General features: G+C 36.5%; 2 protein-coding genes and 1 pseudogene across 8 annotated transcripts in view; all 3 read left to right on the top strand.

The window, feature by feature from the left end:
• Positions 1-5,698, top strand: part of LOC306878858 (discoidin domain-containing receptor 2-like) — a 30,581-nt gene extending 24,883 nt beyond the window's left edge. For 4 of the 5 annotated variants that reach the window (XM_079431428.1, XM_079431427.1, XM_079431430.1 and 1 more), the window contains 7 exons: positions 164-380; positions 468-694; positions 1,653-1,780; positions 1,919-2,116; positions 2,306-2,540; positions 2,685-2,834; positions 3,515-5,698. In XM_079431428.1, the coding sequence (XP_079287554.1) occupies positions 164-380; positions 468-694; positions 1,653-1,780; positions 1,919-2,116; positions 2,306-2,540; positions 2,685-2,834; positions 3,515-3,646 (1,287 nt within the window). In that variant the 3' untranslated portion in view covers positions 3,647-5,698. Of the gene's footprint in view, positions 1-163; positions 695-1,652; positions 1,781-1,918; positions 2,117-2,305; positions 2,541-2,684; positions 2,835-3,514 lie in introns of all 5 variants that reach the window. The other variant, XM_079431426.1, reaches the window with a different exon arrangement.
• Positions 5,699-5,899: 201 nt separating this feature from the next.
• LOC306878857 (3-keto-steroid reductase/17-beta-hydroxysteroid dehydrogenase 7-like) lies at positions 5,900-11,268 on the top strand (annotated as a pseudogene). Its single transcript has 9 exons — positions 5,900-5,934; positions 6,238-6,423; positions 7,153-7,227; positions 8,581-8,695; positions 9,582-9,776; positions 9,891-9,995; positions 10,088-10,139; positions 10,449-10,547; positions 11,185-11,268. The product of its transcript is annotated as a 3-keto-steroid reductase/17-beta-hydroxysteroid dehydrogenase 7-like (transcript).
• Positions 11,269-14,906: 3,638 nt separating this feature from the next.
• On the top strand, positions 14,907-23,382 carry LOC306878829 (SERPINE1 mRNA-binding protein 1-like). 2 transcript variants are annotated; one of them, XM_079431382.1, is made up of 8 exons: positions 14,907-15,289; positions 16,665-16,848; positions 17,260-17,400; positions 17,489-17,557; positions 17,688-17,762; positions 18,031-18,202; positions 19,327-19,515; positions 22,291-23,382. In XM_079431382.1, exons 1-8 carry the CDS (start codon positions 15,037-15,039, stop codon positions 22,348-22,350), a joined length of 1,143 nt encoding a protein of 380 aa, XP_079287508.1. In that variant the 5' UTR covers positions 14,907-15,036; the 3' UTR covers positions 22,351-23,382. The 2 variants fall into 2 exon arrangements, with proteins under 2 accessions (XP_079287508.1, XP_079287507.1); XM_079431381.1 differs by having other exon boundaries at positions 17,486-17,557.
• Positions 23,383-23,646: the final 264 nt, after the last annotated feature.

Raw genomic sequence — 23,646 nt, 5'->3', positions numbered from 1 at the left:
AGTCTTACAATAAACAGTGTGATGCTATTTTGCATATGAATGAAAAAAAACAGTAATGCATAAGTGGATTATAAATATGATTTTATATATGTATAACACATTAAACTCCCAGTTAATATTGTAGCGTTTTTTAACGCTTTTCACTAAACATCCTTCATTCCAGGTGTCTCGGAGGATGCTGGACGATGAACTAACTGCTAGTCTGTCAATACAGAGTGAGACCTTCACCTATAACAACAACAACAGTCCTTCTTCAGTGCCCAGCGAGCAAGAGTCCAACTCCACCTATGAGCGCATCTTCCCTCTGGGACCCGACTACCAAGAGCCCTCCCGCCTAGTTCGCAAACTGCCAGAGTTTTCCCAAACCTCAGAGGACACCGGTGAGTTCCAGAAGCGATGTATGGAGTATATATGGGTATTCCATACATATTATGCAATAGTATATATACATGTTTATTTTTCTGCAGCTTCAACAAATACAGCTTCCAAGTCCGCTCCAGCCAGTGTTCAAGAGGGAGTCCCACATTACGCTGAGGCAGACATCGTCAACCTGCAAGGTGTAACTGGGGGCAACACTTACGCGGTGCCCGCCCTCACCATGGACCTACTGTCAGGGAAGGATGTCGCTGTGGAAGAATTTCCTCGGAAGCTGCTTACCTTTAAAGAAAAGTTGGGAGAAGGGCAGTTTGGAGAGGTCAGTTCTCAATTAACAAATAACAGTCTCAATTGATGAAAAATTTATTGTACAATTCTTTATCTACTGTTCAAAAGTTTAAAAATGTAATGGCAAAGCTGAATTTTCAGCAGCCATTACTATCCTTTTGAAATAATTCTAATATGCTGAATTGGTGCTCTAGAAACACTTATTACTATTACTATTATTATTATTATTATTATTATTATTATTATTATGAATGTTGAAAAGAGTTGTGCTGCTTAATATTTTGGTGAAACTATGATAATTTTTTGGGGGATTCTTGAACAAAGTAAAAGAATAATATTTATTAGAAATTGAAATCTTCTGTAACATTATAAATGTCACATTTGATCAATGTAATGTGCCCTTGCTGAATAAAAGTAATATATATTTTTTTAAATCATACTGACCCCAAACGTTTGAATAGACTATGTTCAATTATTTTAATTCAAATATTTAAATCATATTTGAATAATAAATATACTAAAATGTATTTGAAACACATTTATTTCATGTTAAGTATATTATAAATGCATTTACGTATTTATGTACTTAAAAATAACCTGCAATTGTACTTTTTGTATACTAAACTGTTGTACTGTTAATTGGAACAACTAATTTTGTGCTTAATGTACTTTAATTTTGCGGAAGTAGTGCTGAAGTCTAACTAAAGATATACTGAAGTATATTTGATTGTGCTAAAGTGGAGCTATTGCAAGTAAACTGCAGGTAAACTTTAAATATCTTGCATTTAAAGACATTTTAGGTTTAATATTAATAAATGTGCATTGTGCACAAGTAGTACTCCAAATAAAATTTATAATTTTTATATCACTAAATCTCAAGTGATATGTCAGTAAATATGTTAATATATTTGAAATATACTAAGTATGAAATAAATGTTACTTTTTTACTAGGGTGAATATGCTAAATGCCTGTTTTTGCATGTTGCCAGGTGCATTTATGTGAAGCAGAAGGCATGCAAGATTTCATGGACGAGGACTTCTGCTTCGATGTCATTGAAAACCAAACAGTGCTTGTAGCTGTTAAAATGCTTAGAGCGGATGCAAATAAAAACGCTAGGTATGCAAGCCCAAATGTCACAATCATGACTTCCATAAATTAACACTCACTGCATCCTAATGAACATCAAATGCATGCTGTTGCTTTAATATTCATTTCCATTCTTATTCATGGTTCCTTTTTTTTAATACTTTACAGGAATGATTTCTTGAAGGAGATAAAGATCATGTCACGATTGAAAGACCCCAACATCATCAGGCTGCTGGCGGTGTGTATGAGCTCTGACCCTCTGTGTATGATCACAGAGTACATGGAGAACGGAGACCTTAATCAGTTCCTGTCCCGCCATGAGCCTGAGGGCATGATTGCTCTCCTCAGCAACGCTCCCACAGTTAGGTAGATACCAAAAGATTTCAAACATTGCAGTAGTGGACTGTGACTCTAAATCCCTAAGAAAGATGGACTGATTATTACGAACAGAAACAGAAATCAGATGAAGCAACATGTTATTGCTAAACTGAATTTTTAGGTAATGTTCTTCAGCACTACCAGGTTATGAATTACATTCTGCTTTAACTGTTTCAGTTACAGTAACCTACACCACATGGCCACACAGATTGCTTCAGGCATGAAGTATCTATCATCACTCAAATTTGTGCATCGAGACTTGGCCACACGCAACTGCCTAGTAGGAAAGAACTACACCATCAAGATTGCAGACTTCGGGATGAGCAGGAACCTGTATAGCGGAGACTACTACCGTATCCAGGGCAGAGCCGTGCTGCCCATCCGCTGGATGTCCTGGGAGAGCATTCTTCTGGTCAGACACATTCACAACCTAGAAACATACTAAATTATACTCTCAAAAGTCTCCGAGAATAACACATTTTAGTGATTTTTCTGTTGGTAAAAACTAATTCTATGTCTATAAAAGTCTGACACAGGATGATTTTTGTCCTTACAGGGTAAATTCACCACATCCAGTGATGTGTGGGCTTTTGGCGTAACCCTTTGGGAGATGCTTACCTTCTGCAAAGAGCAGCCTTACTCACAGCTGTCAGATGAGCAGGTCATTGAAAACACAGGAGAGTTCTTTCGGGATCAAAGGAGACAGGTACTATGCTTATCTGCTTTTGTGTAGAGGTGGATGAGATCTGATTAAACTGATCTTATTTATTCATACTTTTATCCATTAAGGTTCTGTATTGACATCTATGTTCCAGGAAGAACTTTTAGAATCCATTGAACCTTTTCATTGCACAAAAGATTCTTCATAGTCAAAAATGTTTGTTTGGTTTGCTCTTAACACTAAGAAAAATAACAATTCTTTTAACCCTCCTGTTGTGTTTAAAATCAACACTATGGAAAATACAAATGAAAAACACAGGATTGATGTAAAAACAGAAAACCTCTATTGTAGCTTTTTAGAGACTAAAAGAGACTGTTCATCTATCTTTTAGAGACTATGTTTATCTGAAAGTGTAACAATGCAAACAGGTTTTCTGTAAGGATTAGGTTTAGGGGATAGACAATATCGTTTGGTCAGTATAATAGTAATAGAAGTCTATGGAAAGTCCCCACAATTCACAGAAACGTGTGTGTGTGTGTGTGTGATTTCCAGTGTGTTTGGGGTTAGTTTGACCCATATATTGTTACATTCAAAATTAGTAGCACAGACACAAAGTTAAAGAAAGAAAGAAAATAATTTTAATATTTAATTATATTTGTATTTGTATAAAATGGGTCAAAAAAAACTTTTTTTTTTTTAAAGAGTGTACCACTTCTTATTCTCAGATATACCTGCCTCAGCCACCAATGTGTCCTGACCCTGTCTACAAGCTCATGTTGAGCTGCTGGAACAGGAACACCAAAGAGCGTCCATCCTTCCAGGAGATTCATCACACGTTACTGGATTGCAAGCCGTAGTGTCAACTTATGTGCCAACCTTGGCACTTCCAGAAACATTTCAGTGCGCCCACAGGACTCCAGTCAACTACACACCGTAACACGTACTTATATGTTTCCGTATATACGTTTGTAGCAATTTTCACTGTGAGTATGCAAAGGCAAACTGCTATATATTGTAAGATTGAACTACACCCCCTAACTAAGTGCCTTCAGCTGGCTTACAATACCTGGGCAGCACTAGGACGAAGAAAATGTAGCAATGAATTTAGACATCTTTATCACAGAATAATTGGATTTTACACACTGAGTATTTTCTCCATATAACTCTAAATATTCTAAAAAATCTATAAGAATATTTTGAATAGAAAGAGGAAATGCAAAAAAACAAGGTATCGGCTACTAATGCGCCTTTTATTATTTCCAATTTAATGTTGTTTTCAGTATTTTGAGGCCGAAGACAGCTTGAATGTAAATAAGAATCATTAATTGACATTCAGATTCACCTTTGGTTTTATCTTGATGTCTCTTGACTTTTGTGTATATTTTCATCTCATTTATCGAAAATGCTAAAGTATTTTATTATTTTACATATTTTTTTTTCTTTGTAGTAAACTGCAAAGACCACTTGCACTAAAGTGGATTAAAATTAGAAAAAATCAATGTAAAAATATATATTTGTGTTATCCTGCAACTACCTATATTTTGTGTTTATATTTAAGCATACTGCATTATGTAAGTGTTTTGCTTTTCTTCGTTTTATTGTCTAAAGAATCTTGTTAGGGTGATAATGGTTATTATTTAAGTCCATTTCATTTGTGCTCTTATTTTTTCTTTGCTCAAAACAACTTTTACATTTCAGCATAATGAGCTATGGATAGCCATAATTATTTTACAGAAATGTCTTACAATATTTGCATGAAGTTGGATGAAATCAGATATAGTTATATTACTGAGTGCTAATTTCACATTTCCATTGCATTTGTCCTATATTTTTTCAACGCATCTCAAATTAGGCCGAATGGGGTTGTAAGTACCTTTATTATCACCAGCTAATTTTGTTTATCTGTAAAAAAAAAAAAAATAAAATAAATTTAAATTAGCTTATTTTAAAGCTGTTTGTCTTATGTCAGAATATATTCTAGGTGGTGTTGAATTGCTAAAGTGTGGGATAAATACTGGATTTGTATTGAACAGATGCACTATGATGGTTTACAGTAAGTTGTGATATGTTTTGGCATGTGAAAAGTGCTGCAAATGCGACACGCAGAAATCTGTTTTGTAATTAACTTGTATACTTGTAAATCATTTTTGCAAGGTCATTGTATAATATGACCATATTTTTACAAATGTGTGCACCTTTTGGGGTTGGTTGAGATATCTGCCAGTCTATAAGAAGTTTTTTGGTTGTGGGTTTGAAAGTCATTTATCGATGTGTATAGATTAATTTTAGCATTCTTGACATGACTGATGAAGTTGCATTATAGATATGCTTTAATTCTGCACTGTTTTATCAGCTGGTTTTTCAACAAGTCTATTAAATGTTCTTCCTTCAAACCATAACCATATGAAACAGCAATAGCCCTTTCTGAGGGTTTGAGTTTGTTTACAAACACATTCCACTTTATAAAACATATTTGTGAGGTGAGGAAATGAACATTTTTCATATTCTCTACTGACAACATCTGATCACAATGCATGGAAAAACTGGAGGTTTTTTTTTCATAGCAAAATTTCCATTAGGTGATGCTTATTCTTTCTAATCTGCGCTTTGTGCTGTTTTTTTTTATATATATTAGCAGTCCTCTTACAATTTTTCTCTTACAACCTATTGTATATGTTAGGAAACTGTACATATGATAATAAATTGATGAACCTTTAAACTTGTCTAGACATTTTATAATTATAAAAGCACGGATTTCATACTTTAACAGTAATAAAACGTGTATTTGGATGTATACATATGTGTACAGCCTAGAATGTATCGAGACATTCATTTTAACATCGTGTGTACTCCAATACTTGCCTTTTAAATCCTTCATTTTGTGCATTGGTTACCTGTCAAATAAATCTGATTTTAAAATTAAGTTTCTGATCATTTTCTGCTATCGCATTACTTTGTTTTTCCGACAATGCTGTGCAAACTCCATCCGTACCTTACAGTCCATGATCCGTACACAGACACTGGTGAAGTACCACGTTAGGAACGGTTACAAAGGGAAAGTACAGTATCACAGGTAGCATAGTCATATATTATATGAATGTAAAGATAGGATGAAGAAAGTAGTGTTGGTAACCGGTGCAAACAGGTAATGAAACTGTATAATTATTTTCTTTGTAGTTTCACATCACTGTTTTAAATGTCATTGTTTTTTTTTTTTTTAGTGACAACTTTTAAAATAACAAAGAAACAGAAAGGAAGAAATTAGGAATAATTAGTTTATAAAGTGTATTATCCTGCAGTTTCGTTCTCCTATAGCTGAGAAAACATGTTGTATACTGTCTCTTTTTCTCTGCATGTTAATGTTCACTCCTTATAACCCTGTTTGCATAAATGTGTATGTTCATTCCATATGCACCTGTTTACATGCATGTGTTTATTGTGCATTCAGTGGTATTGGCCTTGCCCTGTGTGAGCGTCTACTGCAGCTCTGTCTGGCCTGCAGGAACATGCAGAGAGCTGAAGCTGCCAGACAGGCTCTTCTAGTGTCTCACCCTCAAGCTCAGGTTAATCTGCAGCACTTAGATGTGGGCAACATGCGCTCTGTGCTCAGGGCTGCTGAGGAGTTCAAGCAGAAGTAAGACATCCCAGTCCCTGTTTGCAAAAATACACTGTAATTTTGATAGACTTAATGATTTTTATACAGTTTAAGCATATAGTGACCAGGGGCATGTCAAACTTTAAAAAAGCACCTTAATAGTAATCCATTGACTCATCTACTAAATTCCAAGTCTTTTGAAGTCATTTCATAGTTTTATGTGAGGAACAGACTAAAATTTAAGTTGCACTGCACTGTAGTTCTGAAATCTCATTTGTGCTTATTAAAATTTAGTACACTAACCCCCGGTTTCACAAACAAGTCTTAGGCCTAATCCCAGACTAAAATGTAAATCTGAGCTGTTTCAACTGAAAGAAACTTGCACTAACTGATCTTAAAATATGTCAGTGCCTTTGTTTTGTCTCAGTATGCACACCAGTATTGTTTTTTTCTAAGACATGTTTATAAAAACTACTTAAACGTCCTAATTGAACTATTGCCTATTCCTGGTTTAACCTAAACCATGTCTGTGAAACCAGGCCTACAATTAGTAAGCATGAACCAATCGTGTCTGAACAGTTTGGGTACTTCTGAATTCCCTTGCATAAATTTAAAGTTAAGCAGATTAGGTGTCACTTAGGAGCACATTTGAAGCCTCCAGTCTGATTAAAGTATAACATTACATAAATGTTATAAAATAGCTGTAAATAAACTTTAAAGCGTTATTTAACTTAAACTTGTTTAAAACATCTTTTTTTCTCTCAACAGGTACAACAGATTGGACTATCTGTATCTCAATCCCAGGGTAGATCACAAAGCCTTTTATAAAGGCCTGTTTTCTAGGTACAGTATTTCTTTCTAGAACACTGCCGTTTCAAATTTTTGGGTCAGTAAAAAAAATATATAGTTTTTTTTAATTAATAATTTTATTTAGCAAGGATGGATTAAATGAATTAAAAGTGACAGAAAAGACAGTATAATTATTAGTGGTAGTAATAGTAGTAGTTGTAGTATGTTTTATGTTTTCAACATTAATAATAATAATAATAAAAATAAATGTTTCTTGAGCACAAAATCAGCATATTAGATGTGACACTGAAGAGTGGAGTAATGGCTGCTGAAAATTCAGCTTTGCCATAAAGACTTCAGATCATTTTTTTTTTTTTTTATCTTGAACAGTGGTTCATAGTTTCTAAATATAATCTATAAAGCAAGTTTGTGCTCCAACATTACATTCCTCAACTGTAAATCAGATATTACTATAATTTACTACACTTGAATATTGTAATACAATACAGTACATAAACTGTGCATAACATGGTGCATACTATAAAATTAATTTTATACATGTAATACTCCCATAACCAAATTAACCTAAAATTTGCTTATAATGCATCCATCATGCATCAGCCAGTAATTCAGCATTATAATTTTTTTATAGCATTGATTGTTGCATACTGGATATTTAAAGTTAGTGTAATTTAGTATAGTTATTATTATGTGTGTGTGTGTGTGTGAAGTGAAGTGACATTCAGCCAAGTATGGTGACCCATACTCGGAATTCGTGCTCTGCATTTAACCCATCTAACGTGCACACACACAGCAGTGAACACACACACACCGTGAACATACACCCGGAGCAGTGGGCAGCCATTTTATGCGGCGGCGCCCGGGGAGCAGTTGGGGGTTCGGTGCCTTGCTCAAGGGCACCTCAGTCGTGGTATTGAGGGTGGAGAGAGCGCTGGACATTCACTCCCCCCACCTACAATTCCTGCCGGCCGGTGACTCGAACCCGCAACCTTTGGATTACGAGTCCAAGGCCACGACTTCCCGTGTGTGTGTGTGTGTGTGTGTGTGTGTGTGTGTGTGTGTGTGTGTGTGTGACCCATTTTCATTTTTTATCAAAAGAAAAATTATACGATTAATTATTTTTTGACTCATTGGCCTTGGCTCATTTTCTGCGAACATATATCAGAACAAATTTTCAATGACCACACACTGTACACCCCCTACACATTTATATTACATACAAGATGTTCGGATGCACTGGACATGGGGATAATAAAAGTGTGGAAGTTTTAGGTCCTGTGTATTTTAACAAAATTGTTTGATTGTGTTGAATTAAAAACCCAAAAAGACCCACAGACCCACAAACACTGGCTGAATAATTCATTGTTATATTTGTCTACCCATCAGTAATATGGTTCGCATGTTTGCCACGGGGGAGGGTCTTCTGACCCAGGAAGATAAGGTCACACCCAATGGTTTGCAGGAGGTGTTTGCCACTAATCTTTTTGGTCATTTCCTTCTGGTAAATTGATGGATTAGAAATTAGTGTGTTTCTATGACCATACATTAAAAATAAACTAGACATAATAACAAATATGGATAAAAGTAGTTTATTTTTTCAACGTTATTTCCATAGGAGCATATAGCTGTGGTAGAAAATTCACATTTTATTCTGTCTTTTCCATGCAACACTATCAAACAAATCATCTTCCTCAAAAAGATCTCCTGGAACAATATTTCACCCATAAATGCCACAGGATTAATTTCACTGTTGTCAACAACTTGTTCCCTGACAGCTGTCCCGATCAATAATTCATCTGAAAGTCTCTGGTGCTGAAGTTATTTTGAGTCCTCAAATTGCAGCCCTGTGCTTCTTTGTGAAATGTTGCTGTTTGCTAATTGAAGAGCTCATTCATTTGCTCTAGGCATCTGGTCATCAGTGCTGGAAATCGGGCAGCAGCATTCTTTCCTCATGGTTCTTTATACAGTTGTGTTATTGTGGCTCAAGTGCCTCAGACATTAAAGTTGCAGTAGATATGACACTCCATGTCCTCGAAGGCCAGACGAGACGTATCGATTTTCTGCTGGGACGGCACCGAGTGAGGAGGAGTGAGGCTTGTATTTCTAGTCAACTTGCCCTCTGCTTCTCTCTCACAGCACACACTGAAATTGTTTTTATGGTTATATACTTATATACTGTATATTTAAAATAAAATCTTTATTAAAAAAAAATATTTTAATCTTTTTTTATGGCTCAACTAATGGTGAAAGTTTAGGGCAGGATTACCAGTGTAGCCAAAAAAATGAAAGACAAAAACTGTTTTTGTAATTTTGTTTAGCACTTTAAATGGTGCAGAAATTAAGCAGTACAATATCTGATCCAACTGCATTTTTTGTTTCTGTGACAGGTGAAAGAACTGGAGCCCTTATTGTGTCAGATGGACCACAGTTCTCTAGTGATCTGGACATCCTCCAGTGATGCCCAGCGATCAGCTTTTAGTCTAGATGACATACAGCATCAGAAAGGCCGTGAGCCCTACAGCTCCTCGAAATATGCGTCTGATCTACTTAGTTTAGCCCTAAACCGTCACTACAACAACCGGGTAAGTTCACAGTTCCCTACAGAAAATGGTTTATTGCATGACATGTTTATACCTTAATTATTTATGATTATCATAACTGTGATTTAGTCATGAATACCAGTGATCTGTTCACAGGGTTTGTACTCCTCATTGATCTGTCCTGGTCTGGTCATGACTAATCTCACCTATGGCATTCTACCATCATTCTTCTGGACTCTCATCATGCCAGTAATGTGGCTTGTAGGTCCTCAATTTACTTTGTATATCAACACAATAATAGGAAAATCACACTGTGTTACACATTATGTTAATGTCCTGTCCTATCTCATCAGATAAGGATTTTCACCAACACTTTTACCTTCTCACCTTGGAGCAGAGGCTTTGGTAAGTACCAGCACCATCACAAACGTTCATATAGCATCATCACGTTTTAACCATGAATAATTATTCAAATGTACTGGATCACTTTCTTGGACTTTGAATTGTACAACGGTGAAACTAAATATTTCATAGTACAAGGAATGGAAAAAATAAGTCAAGATGTGAAACCACTTTGATTCTAATAGTTTCAAGCTTAGTGTTGCATGCCAGTTGGCTCACCAGTAGCCATGTTAGATTCAGTTCATTCACGGTTGTCTGGGCCTCATTGCTTTCTCCTAGTCTCAGTTTTCATCTATTGTTTTTATTACACAGTTTTGGCTGTTCATGCAGAAACCTGAGTCACTGGACCCGATGGCCAAATACCACAGTTTGACCTCTGGGCTTGGAAACAATTACACCCGACCACACAAGGTCAGAACTGACAACCAGGTTCTCTCACTTATCTATTTTTAAGCCAGTTTGAGTCTATTTTAAATCCAATTTTAAATGGCAAATTATAGTCAATAGCAGTGGTCTCAAACTCAATTCCTGGAGGAACACAGCTCTGCAGAGTATAGCTCCAACCAGCTCCAATTCACACCTGCTTGGAAGTTTATAGTAATCCTGAAGACATTGCTTAGCTGGATCAGGTGTGTTTGATTAGGGTTGGAGCAAAACTGTGCATGGCTGTGGCCCTCCAGGAATTGAGTTTGAGACCACTGGTCTATAGGGTTTATATCAGGGCTGTCCAAACTCGGTCCTGGAGGGCCGGTGTCCTGCAGAGTTTAGCTGCAACTTGCCTCAACACACCTGCATGGAAGCTTCTAGTATGCCTAGTAAGAGCTTGATAAGCTGCTTCAATTAGGGTGTGTTTAATTAGGGTTGGAGCTAAACTCTGCAGGACACCGGCCCTCCAGGACCGAGTTTGGACACCCCTGGTTTATATGCTTTGTGATTTGGTTAATTATGCAAAGGAATGCATGGACTTTAATGTTTCTCAGCTGTTGATCATGTTCATAATCTATTCAGTACTGATACGGTCAATAATCTGTTTTTTGTTTGTTTTCAGATGGATATTGATGAAAGCATGTCAGAGGCTCTCTATGTGAAGTTATTAGAACTTGAGGATACAGTGCGGAAAAAACTGAGATGAGGATGTAGATATCAAAGCAAAAATCTAAATATGGACACAAAACCTCAAGCATTCTATCGCCTTATAACACATTTCCATCTTGAAATATTCTCTAAGGAATGTATAAACACCTCATGAATATTTATTTTTCATTAAGATCTTTAGAAACACTTAATATGAAATGATTATGATAATCTAGCATGGCTATAAACCACATCACGTTCTTCACTTATGTATTTACAAAAAGTATTTTATGCAATTGGCAGACACTTTATCCAAATTGACACATTGCATTTATTTTATTGTGACCCCAAAGGGGCTTCTTCCTAAATTTTCTGATTAATATGAAGAAAAAAAAATCTAGTATGGTGTCACTTGAGGGATTTTGGCCAAAATCAGCACAGGCTGTGAAAAAGGAAACTGAATCTGCTCTTTCCAGTGAATAAAAATGTGTGGAACAGTATGTGTACATTTTATGATTAATAATTCACCTAAAAAATATAAACAGTTTGAAGTGTTTGATTTAAAATTTCAATTGAACTTTACTTTGACAGTATTTTAAAGCTCTGATCCTCTTTCTACAAAAAAAAAAAAAAAGTAAAAAATTGTAATTCGTATAAAACACTCGCAGATACATATGTATAATCAGACTTTCTTTTACAATCTATTCTTCTTTTTTTCTGTGTTAGCTCTCAAAGTACAACGCAAATGCAACAAAGTAAAATGAAGTGCCTTGTACCAATTTATACAACTACATAGCATTAAATTAATGTACATATCAGAAACTAATGATTGTATTTCTCTGGATGAGAGTTGGCAATGTAGGGAGATTGCAGATATTGATGGGTCGCCATGGTGACGAAGATCATAAAGATGCACTTCCCTGTGTTAATAAAGAAACATGCATGCTGAAACCATCTTGACTTTGCAAGTTTTGTAAATAGGTTAGTTAAGAGATTTTTAGCAGTTTTACCTTTGTCTTGACGCTGGAGTCCTCTGGTTGCACGTGCAGATGTTCGGGTAAACTACTATAAATATATCTCTAATGAAGCTGGAGCATAGCCTGTGCTGTTTTCTTTAAACTAAACAATATTAATCCACAATATAGGATGAAGCGATGTAAGTGCTTGTCGGTTGATCCAGCAGTTCGTGGCTGGTTAAACGTCGTGTATGTTCCGGCTGAGTTATTTCCACATCTTCAGGATCCGCAAAGATTTGTTGCAGAGGGATTTGTGAAAAACTGCTCGTGTCGCACTCTGTTTCTTCAGCGAAACCGCTGAGTTTAGGGTTGCAGAATGCCCAAACCATGCCACAAAAGTACACAAAAAACGCTGACATCACTAAAAACATGAGCGCATAAGACTCAATCATCGCCTCTGTCACCACATTCGGCATCCTTGCGCGCCGAGCAACGCTTTCTGCAAATAGTAATACCTTAAACCGAAGTCAAAGTCGATTTAGCTGAATGTCCATGAATCACGGTCGTCTTCAGTCCTCCTGTGCGCTATGGCATCACAATTGCTTCTGCCTTCATTATGACAGTTCAAGGAAAGTTTCGCACTTCACTATGAAGCTTTGTCAATATATTTACTAAAATAAATATGTTTGTGACCAGAAGTAGGCTATTTCGAGATCCTGATTTTAATGGTATGAGGGAATGTAGATAAAGAAAATGAACTGTTTTAAAAACACTGATTTAAACTAGTATTTAATTTGACCACAAACAATAAAATTAAGCATATTACTGTCAGAAAATATGAACATTAACAGTATCAGTTCTCATAATGTATTTGTGGTGGAAATTGTGACAATTGGACATTTTTGGTAGGTATACCAGTTGACTTGTTTTGCTTGCTCTAAGGATGATTTCATATCTCAAGTAGCCTAAATTAAATAACATTTTTTGAATAACTTGACTGACCCCCCCATCCCCATCACACACACACACATCAGGTATAATTATAGACAAAAATGTTCTTTATGAATTTTTGTTCTGTGTTCCATTATTTCAGGCAAACCGCATCAAAGTTCATTTAGAAGCTTGTTTGGTGCACACTAAGGTTTGTTCACATTTAAACTGTACAGTATAATTGCACCAATGTTTTGTGCATACATAAAAAAGCATACGTAAAATAATTTTAAAGTTGTAAGTAAGAGATGAAAGCAATGAAAAAAGTTTTCAAAATAATTTTTATGTGATCATGATATAATTAGCCCTACTTTGTTCCCCTGGCCCGACACAAATAGGCCTGTAACAACAACATCATCAACCTATCCTACTTCAGCCTACTCTATTCAGACATTTAGGCCTATAAATAAACCGCCAAGAGAATTCAAGCTTTGCACCCAATAATTAACTTGTGACATAACACATTTTCGTCAAAGATTGCTGAATGACTGCTTTGATCGGGTTACTCCAGTTTACTCAAAGCTAATTTGAGCTGTTTACAAGACCATGGGGTCATATGACCTGACATATGACCTTGCAATGGGGTATTAGGGGTCTGTGTCAATGAGTAAAACACTTTTTATATACTTTGTTAAAAGGGGCCTTTACTCTTCTATTTTTTCCCCCCACTTTATTTATAGGATTTTTTTTTCTAATTACAAAATATCAAACATATTAGAATACTGTTGTACATTTTAACATGTAGAGAGAGAAAGAAGATAGGATGATTGGAACAATTATTAAATATTAATTTATTTAAATATGAGTATATCTTCCAGTATGCAGGAAGTATACGTTTCCATATATCCAAGAAGAGAACCCCAGATTTTATCAAAGTTCTTGGAAGAACCCCTCAGTGAATATCTAATTCTTTCCTGTTTGATGAAGTGAAAAACGTCATTAATCCACAAGGAGTGAGTATAGGTGGAGCAGATGACTTCCAATGCAGTAAAATCCGGCCTGGCCAGGAGGGATACACAAGCCACTAAATCTGCCTTATCCTGAACAGCGAACTGACAAAGGAAGTGTACCAAACAGTGCTGTTTTAGACACAGGTTTCATTGCTGACCCAACTACTTGAGACATTGTCTCAAATATTTCAGACCAATATCCATATATAGAGTTGAGCAGAACCAAAACATGTGCCAGGGTTGCAGGAGCCTGACGACAACGGTCACAGATAGGATCAACATCAGAGTAAATCTGAGAGAGTTTGACCTTAGTCCAATGAGTATGCTGAAGTATTTTGCATTGGATCTAAGCGTGTTTGGCACACAGATGAGGAATGCACCCTGTATGAAATGCTTTCCCACAGTATGTCTTCTAATAAGTCTTCCTCCCATTGAGTTTTTATGGATGTCAGTGAGCTTCTATGCAGAGAACATATTTTGTCATTAAAAACTGAAATCATCCCTTTCCCAATACACATTGGTTCAAGTATTAAATCTATAGGAGTATAGGAGAGGGGAGGCTAGGGAATTGAGGATACATATTATACTCTTCTATTTTAAGTTAATTCATTGACAGTTATAGCTTTGACACTAAGAAAAAAATGAAGTGAAATAGCCCATTTAGATTTATAGGTCTTTACATAATCTTCTATTTACATTTTAATAGTCAATCTAGGAAATAACAATGTTGTAATTTCTCTCATAGACTCTCTAGACTAGAGTATTTTGTGTGACTACATGTCCCATAAGACTTTGCGGTCAGAGTCCCGGATGTCTTTTACGCCGGAAGAGAAGCGCGAGTCTTTTCCAGCCATCTTGTGGCATCTCGCAGCGAAGTGCTCGCTCAAGCCCCGTAGAATCGGAGGAGAATCCTGCTGAAAGGGGGCCATCATGCCCGGACAACTGCAAGAAGGTTTCGGCTGTGTCGTAACCAATCGGTTCGCCCAGCTATTTGATGATGAAGAGGATCCGTTTGAGGTGTTAAAGCAGGCAGAAACGAAGAAGAAGGACGCGACCGCTCCTGGTGCCGCCAAGACCGCCGCGCAGGCTGCAAAGCAGGCCAAAAAGGAGTCACAGAAAGAAAGAAGAAACCCAGCTGCCGAGAAGGAAGAAACACAAGCTCCCGTTCCTCCCAAGAAAGATGGTAAACATCGCTTGCATTGAACTCGTCATTTGTCTGCAAAAGGCGCTATACGTTAAGCCCATGAGGTCGAGCACATCACTATTGTTGATGAACTGCCTGACATCCCAAAAACTTCCAGCGCTTTCAGCAAATATGCTTTTTCGCGCCGTACATTGATCCTCTGTGACGCACGATAGAAGAACCTGTTGCTGCTTAATTATTTTCTAGATTCTCCATGAACTGCAGGCCTAGAGATAACCCTCAGTTTGTTTGTTAAATGTCGGGTATATTTGTGAAATTAACTCAACATACTAGTAAAAATCTCCCATCCAGTACTGAAACACTTGTTTATTGATAGTCTCTGAATGCACGGTCCGTTATCGCATGGCTTTTTATTAGCGTCGCGCGGCAGTGCAGCTCCAACCTCGTGTTTGAGAGAGACTTGACACTCCCATTAAAACCCTCCTATTGTTATTCGCTCCGGTTTTCAATTTAATTGCGTGCTTTAAAATTGCGCCAGCCCCAACTACTCTGAAGGTAGGGCTGTCAGAGTTTTTTCCCCGGGTGTCAGTGGTGTGGAGGAGAGGAGGCAGCGGCTCGTGAACAGGTGCGCGGGCGCGTGACCAGCTGTCGGGGCGCGCGAGAGCGTCTATTTCTGTAGGTGGAGGGTGGGATCAGTCAAGAGGCGTAAACCATTATTATCGAGACCCACAACGTTGGTTTTTTGCTTTGCTAGTGTGAAAACTAAGATTTCCTGCGAAAGTAAATAAGGAAAATGGACAATATTAAGCAGTTAAGCTGAAGAAGTAATAGCGTAATAATTTACATCGTTCTTCTCTTTCAGAGAATTTGACTTTTTCACAGTTAAAAGGATAGTTTGCCAGAAATTAAATGTATTAACATCCTCATGTTGTTTTAAAGCTTTATGAGATAGGCCTAGCCCTTACGAAAATTATCCATGGTTTTATTGTAGTAAACATGGTTGATTACTATTTGTATAACCACAGTTTTACTAAAAATACCATGGTTAAACTATGGTTAGTTTAGCAAAACCATGCTTAATTTGTGGAGACCACGGTTAGTGTTCGTAAGGGATAATGACATTCACTTTTTTATATACTTTTTTTAAATAAAATTGATTTGTGGCAAATGCTGTAATTCAGTCTTCAGAGTTACACTAATGAAATGAGTAACACGGTTTTGGAGATTTTTTGAGGGTGAGTGAATAATTAAATTTTTGTTCTTGTTAAGCACATGAATTGAAGTGAATTTTATATGATTTGAATTAAGACTAGGCGTTTTGTTCTAGTGATTTTTCCCATCTCATTCAATATTGTTTTCTGTGATGCTTTTTGGCATCAGCGGGTGTTGAATCATTATTGTGTCTGGTTTGCAGGCGTGAGGAAAATGGGCCGCCGACCGGAGCAGCAGGGTCAGCCAGGATCCCAGCCGCAGGGAGGTCAGGGGGAGGCTCGTCCACCAGCCGACCGGCGGCCTGACAGGAGGCCACCACGTGAACGACGCTTTGACAAACCCGCTGATGAAAAACCTGCTGAGGGTGGAGATTTCTCGGTGGAGAAGTGAGTCAATTGACCTTTGTTTGTGTGGTAATGCATAGTTGATCCTTGAAGTTTTATATTGAAAACATTTAATTCAAACAGAAGTATACTTTTGTTTTTAATGCTTTATTTTTTCATGTTTTTATTTTTATTATTTCTGATAATCTGAAGTCGACGTGAAAGGAAAATTCACCCTATTTTCCAAATTCATGTTAGATCTTATTGTGAACAATTCTTAATGTTGCATTTTGAAAATTTTTGAACTCAATGTTCATTCTAAATTTCATACACTCTCTTATTTCATAAACCTTTTAAGGATCTTTTAATCCATTTTAATCCATACATAAAGTTGCACTGTAGTTAATATCCAAATGTAGATAATTTCATCAGAAATGACTGACATGTAACTGTTATATTATCTCTTCTCTTCAGGTCTGTCAGTGACCGGCCGTTCCGAGGTCGTGGAGGTGCAAGAGGAGGGCGCGGAGGCCGGGGCAGAGGTGTTGGCAGGACTGACGGCTTTGACTCTCGTGGCAAACGCGAGTTTGACAGACACAGCGGTAGCGACCGATCGTAAGTCATTTGCATGCACATGTTAACTTCAATTGTAATGCCGCCCGTGTGACATATCAAAGCTAAGTGTTAATTTTTGTTTCAGCAGCCTGAAAGCAGAGGAAAAACGTGGAGGGAGTGGATCTCATAACTGGGGCACTGTTAAGGATGAGTTGAGGTCAGTGAAGCAACAGATCCTTTGTCTGCAAAAAACGCAGATGAATTTGATTCACAGACTGGTCTGTAGGAGGTATTTTGGTTCATTATGTTAGTTTTGTGAAATTGGATACATTTCTTTCCTTTTACAGTGAGCTTGACCAGTCAAATGTCACTGAGGATACCCCTGAAGGAGAGGAGCACCCACCTGCTGACTCGGAGAACAAGTGTGTACACTTCAGCTCTAAATTAGCGCCGCACTGCGGAGTCATTGCTTGCCATTTGCTGCCGGTGCTATTAGCATAAGTTCCCACATGTAATTAAACAAAAATGTAGTGTGTAACATTAGGATTGATTCAAGATCAATGGCTCTATTAAAAGCACGTTTTCAATCTTTAACAGTTACTGATGGTCCCTTCTTAATTGATTAATTGGGATTAAACTAATTTGGATGCAGTACTTTGTAGCTCAATTTTAATGTTGATGTTTTCACAGAGAGAATGAGGTTGAGGAGGTTAAAGAAGATGGTGCTAAGGAGATGACTCTGGATGAATGGAAAGCCCAGCAGAATAAAGATAGAGCCAAAGTGGAATTCAACATTCGTAAGGCCAACGAGGGAACCGATTGGAAGAAAGGATACGTTCTGCACAAATCTAAGGCTGAGGATGTAAGTAAAATGACAGCGTTTGAGCTTTTTGCTTCTCATAGTGTCCATTTTTCATGCTAAATGTATAAATTATACTTGTATGTTAATGTATGTATATACTTGTAAGTAGCCTGGAAGTGTGCTTGAGGAACCTGAATGCTCTCCATTTAGTGTGGCGTCATTACGCTAAAAGCACAACCTCATTGTTTCTTTAAAAACTCAAACCTTCAGGCTGTATTATTGAGAAGATATTTCATCACATTCATTGTCGTCTTTTGTTGCTTCAGTCTTTTTCATCCCAAATGAGAAATGAATAATTATAGATATTTGGATGTTGAACTAAAATGTCAGTTTAAAAGAAAAGGACAATATTATATCCTAGAACTGCACGATTCTGGATAAATTGAGAATCACAATTTTGTTGTTGTTGTCTCAAATAGAGATCACGATTCTCCCACAGTTCTGAACCAAAAAATATGACAAAATATTATTGCTGCAGTCTATTTAAGTGTTTACTTAATATGAATGAATTAAGCATTTTAATATATATGCATTTAAAATTGTATGTATTTAATGTACCAGTTCTTAATATTAAAATGAGAAAGTGGTTTGAATGAATGATTCGGTGACTCCTAATACTTCACTTGTTTCATTACTGGATGATTCAGCGTTTTGAACGAATCTCTTTAATGAATGATTCAATGACATGCATTTTTTAGCAGTCACTTGGTGGCAAAACAATGCAGTTGACACATGTTATTTGAAGCGCCAGTTGCTTTCAAAAGGGGATTTGCTCTTTTGAATGTTTCTATCTGAACTATACTTTACTGAACTTTCATCCCTGTATTTTTGTGATGATACGTCACAGGGGTATGCAACGTCCGATAGGAAAATTCAACTGCAGTAGCCACCGTTCAACCTGAAGAGGCCAGCACTCAGACGTTTATACATTTATACCATATATTGTAGAATTAAAACACTTTATAACCAAATGTCACAACATTTACTCGAATCAATGCACAGCACTAATAAAGACACAGTCTTACAGATCATTAACTCAAAGTTGTTTTAGGGTTTAGTTACCCTTTAACAAATAATCATGCAGCTCTATTATATCACATACATATTCTCTTTTTTTTCTGCAGGCCTCTGTTGATGATGATGCCTCTGGAGATCACCACTTCCGTAAACTAGCTAACGACATTACAACCCAGCTGGAGATTAACTTTGGAGATCTGGGCCGCCCAGGACGTGGTCGTGGAGGACCACGAGGTGGCAGAGGAGGCCGTGGAGCTGTTGCTACCAGGCCACCTCGCGAACGCAGGCCGGACAAGGTACAGTCTCTTTGTGCATATATATTTGTACAACTGTGGAAGAGTTTGCACATCCATCCAAAGATGGATGTTGTCATCATAACCTTAATTATAGAGTAACGCACACCTGATTCAGTTGTGATTACTTATTCCTCGTTAACATTTGGCTGACTTGTATATTATTGTTAAACTTTTGGGTCAGTACAAAATGTCAAATTTAATTTTATTCAGCAAGGATGCCTAAAATCTATCAAAAGTGACGAAGCAATTTGCATTGTTAAAAAAAATTTATATTTCAAATAAACGCTGTTTTGGTTGTTTTTTTACATTTAAGTCATCAAACTAATTCTGAAAACCATGCATGAGTTTTCACAAATAAAGATATTAAGCCGCACAGCTGTTTTCTACACTAATAATAGGAAATGTTTCATTAAGGACTAAATCAGCATATAAGAATCATGATGATAAAAACTGGAATAATGACTGCTGAATATTTGGCATCACATTTTTTTAAATTACATTTTTTAAAAATATTTTACAATCTTAATTCTAATAATATTTCGCAATATTACTGATTTTACTTTGTTCTTTGGTCAAATAAATGCAGCCTTTGTGAGCAAATCAAGACTTGTTCAAAAACATGAAAAGTTTACATGTAGTTTTGCTAGATAATCTCAAAGATGAACAATAACTCCTAAGGTTTTAGTCGTTTGACTCCAATGGGCTGTTCTTCTTTTTCTTTTTCTTTTTCTTTTTTTTATGCACACATTTATTATTTTTACATCAACAATTTACAGAGTCCGTACAGTTTACAAATAAATGTTCCCTCCCTATCCCATCCTCACTAGACAGAACACATAAATGGACATTATTGCGAGGGTACTGAGCTGGTGCGTAAAATAAGAGGAAATAAAAAAAATAAACATAACTAAAGGAAAAAAATAATAATATAAATAAATACCAGAAATAATAATCAATAAACGATTAAAGTCAAGAAGGGTTACATTATCACATCTGCATTTTCAGTCAATGTAACATCCAAATTATTCATGTATGCAATAAATTTGCCCCAAATCTTTTCAAACATTGATGAATTTGTTTTAGATATTATTTTTTCAACAGGCACATAGGACGAAAGTTCCTTTAGCCATACAATATGACTTGGTGGTTCTTCTGATTTCCATTGTATAGCTATACATTTCTTTGCTGCTATCAGAGCCATCTTAACTAAACGTTAAGTCTTCCTTTGATCAAGTGAAGAATTGAGTCATCCCCCAATAACATAAATCTCGGGTCAGATGGAAGCCTAACATTAACAATTTTGTCAATGGTTTGTATTATATTTCTCCAATAAGTTTCAAGTTCAAAACATTTGCAATAATATTCCAACCTCTGTTTTACACCTAGGGCAACATTCTGAATATGAATCACTGATCTTGTGCAATCTTTCAGGTGTATAATATACCCTATGTATAATATTGAACCGCATTAATCTATGCCTACTGTTAAATGAAAACGATGAAGCACTTTCACATACGAGTTCCCAAGTATCTTGTTCAAAGGTACATTCCAGATCTTTTTCCCATTTAAGTCTTGAAGATGGTATGTCCTCCCCATACAATTCAATGAAATTGGTGAAAAAGACACAAAACCTTTAGATTAGGGATGCACAGAAATTAAAATTCTTGGCCGAAGCCGAACAAAGTGAAACACTGGGACGAAGGCCGAACACTGTTTTTTGCATTTTTTTCCCCATGTAGGCCTATTTTGCCATTTGTTTCACCATTGCATAAATTAAATAGCCAAAATGTGCTTTTTACTGTTTTGTCCTGCTTTTTCAAATAAAAAAATATATTAAAAAAACAACAATTTAAAAATATTTACTTGACACTGAATTTTTTAACATTCTATCAGACATTATATATATTATATAAAGCACAATTTAACTTAAAATTCATTGCATTACATTAAAATTAAGTTACTAAAATAATAGTTTTGCCATTTTTGAGAACCCCTTCTTGAATCAGGCATGTATTTGTTACTGTACAAATAAATGCAGCCTTGCTGAGCAGAAGAGACTTCTTTTAAAACATTAGAATATAGTACAAATCCCAATTTGAACACTGTGTGAATGTTATAATAAATGTGTAGAGTTGTTGTAGGGTAATTATTATTGTCTTATTTTTTTTACAGAACAACAGTAAAATTACAATATTAACATGTTTAAAAAAAAAAAAAAGTTACTGAGCAAATGACGAGTAACAGTGTTTTAAGCTCGTGCAGCGCTGTTTGAATACATGCAATTCATGCGTGTTTTAGAAAACAACATTCTGCAGTTGATTTACTAATCGCTTGAGGTCATTTCGTGATTTCAATCATCATAGTAACCAGCAACAACCACCCCTTCCTCTTCTCATTGGAGACATGAGATACAGCGCTAAGCAGTCTCTCGTTGTCGGTGCTTCGTGCTTGTAATGATTTTTGCTGCTTCCTCTGACAGTTTTAAATACTTTCCCACTGCAGAGTGTTTGCTGCATTAGTGCGCACCTCTATTTGATCGCGTCACGTCATTGTTCAGTACAATTTATTTGGTCTTTTCGCTTATTTGGCCGAACAATGAATGTTTGTTTTGGGGTATTTTTTGTTGCTATTTTCGGCCAAACAATTTTGGTTGCCGAACATTCGATGCATCCCTACTTTAGATCCTTTTTTATCTCTAATGGTATTATCTATTGGGAGTGAAGAGAGGGACCTTAAATGACAATGGGCTGTTTTTCTTGTATCTTCTGCTTCTAGGTCGGTGGAGTGTCTGTTCCTAACGTGGACGACCCAGAGGCTTTCCCAGCCCTGGCTTAAGCTGCTCAGACAGCACGCTCTGCTCACCCAGGAGGATCACTCCTCCATGGGTCCTTGTCTACGAGGCTTGCATGCTAATGGATCCTTCAGCAGATGAAGTGATGGAAGACTGTCATCCATGCCATTTACCCCTGAGGACTGATTTTACCTGTTTTAGAAAAAAAGATGGAAAATAAAAAAATAAAAAAAAGGACGGACTTCTTGCTATTCTGAAGCAAATTATTGGTTGAGGTTTTGTATTTAGAAATAAGGTAGCAGGGATGTTTTCATACAGTGTTTCTTTTGTTGTGTTTCTTTTTTTCTCTCAGAAATTATGCATTGTTCATGGATACTTTTTGTACTGCTGCTTGAAAATATGCATTTCCAAAAATAGGTGTGAAGAGCACACAGGTTTATCTTAAGGTGTCCCGTAGCTTGCTTTTTACACAGAAAAGCCACAAGGCAGCCATTTCAAGAGTAAGATCTACAAGTTAGTCTTTTAATTTGTAAAGATTACTGCATTTCTAAGGGAAATTATAGAGCATTTTGTTTCTGCTTGTTGTAGAATTAAAACACCTCGGTTCCCTGAAAGCGGGCCTTGAAACACAATCTGAAATCATTTTGATGAAATGTACAATTTATGATTAATAACTTTATGCCAAGATCCGATCCGTAGTTCCAATGATTCAGTTGCACTCGCCACAAAAAGTGTCTCTTATTGAATGACCACTGTAAAGTTCAAAATGGTGTCTTTATGCCATTGACTCTTGTAACTCAGGATAGTATCATTCTTGTTACACAAAGTTCCAGTGTAAATACAAGAAGCAAGTTTACACACCGCATTCCTGTTTACTGAAAAATGTGAGCCGGTTTATGGATGAATCCTGTTAGAAATTAAATTTTTCTTTCTGCCCCATTGCTTTTACAACAGCTTTACTGCATAACTGATCTGAAAGAAACCCCATCCTGTTCGGTGTGGAACAGCTGAGTGATGTGTGAATTCCTACCCTGCTATTAGACCTCTGTCAATAATTAAAAGATGGTCGATTCATACAGTTGTTGTGTGGACTTTAAATTCAGATGAAACCGCTTCAAACTTGCTCTTGTCTGATGCTGGTTAGTTTTTTTATTTTATTTAAAGTCTTTTGTGCCCCCACCCCCGCTGGTCCTATTAGTAGCTGTATATGGTATCTTATGCCATGGTGTAGTATTGGTTATAATGGTGTCAGAGCTGGAGTTTGGCTTAAAAATAACAATAAGGTCCCAGTTGTAAACAGTTAATGTATTAGCCAACATAAGCAATAATTTTTTTTTTTT

This window comes from Barbus barbus, assembly GCF_936440315.1.
Source record: "Barbus barbus genome assembly, chromosome: 13".
Classification (NCBI taxonomy): Eukaryota; Metazoa; Chordata; class Actinopteri; order Cypriniformes; family Cyprinidae; genus Barbus; species Barbus barbus.
This window is presented reverse-complemented; position numbering and strand designations above follow the sequence as displayed.

Coding starts and splice junctions, on each gene's coding strand:
- LOC306878829 (XM_079431381.1), top strand. CDS start 15,037: ATGCCCGGACAACTGCAAGAAGGTTTCGGCTGTGTCGTAACCAATCGG. Junction 16,849..17,259: donor GGAGATTTCTCGGTGGAGAA/GTGAGTCAATTG, acceptor TCTTCTCTTCAG/GTCTGTCAGTGACCGGCCGT. Junction 19,516..22,290: donor GCGAACGCAGGCCGGACAAG/GTACAGTCTCTT, acceptor TTCTGCTTCTAG/GTCGGTGGAGTGTCTGTTCC.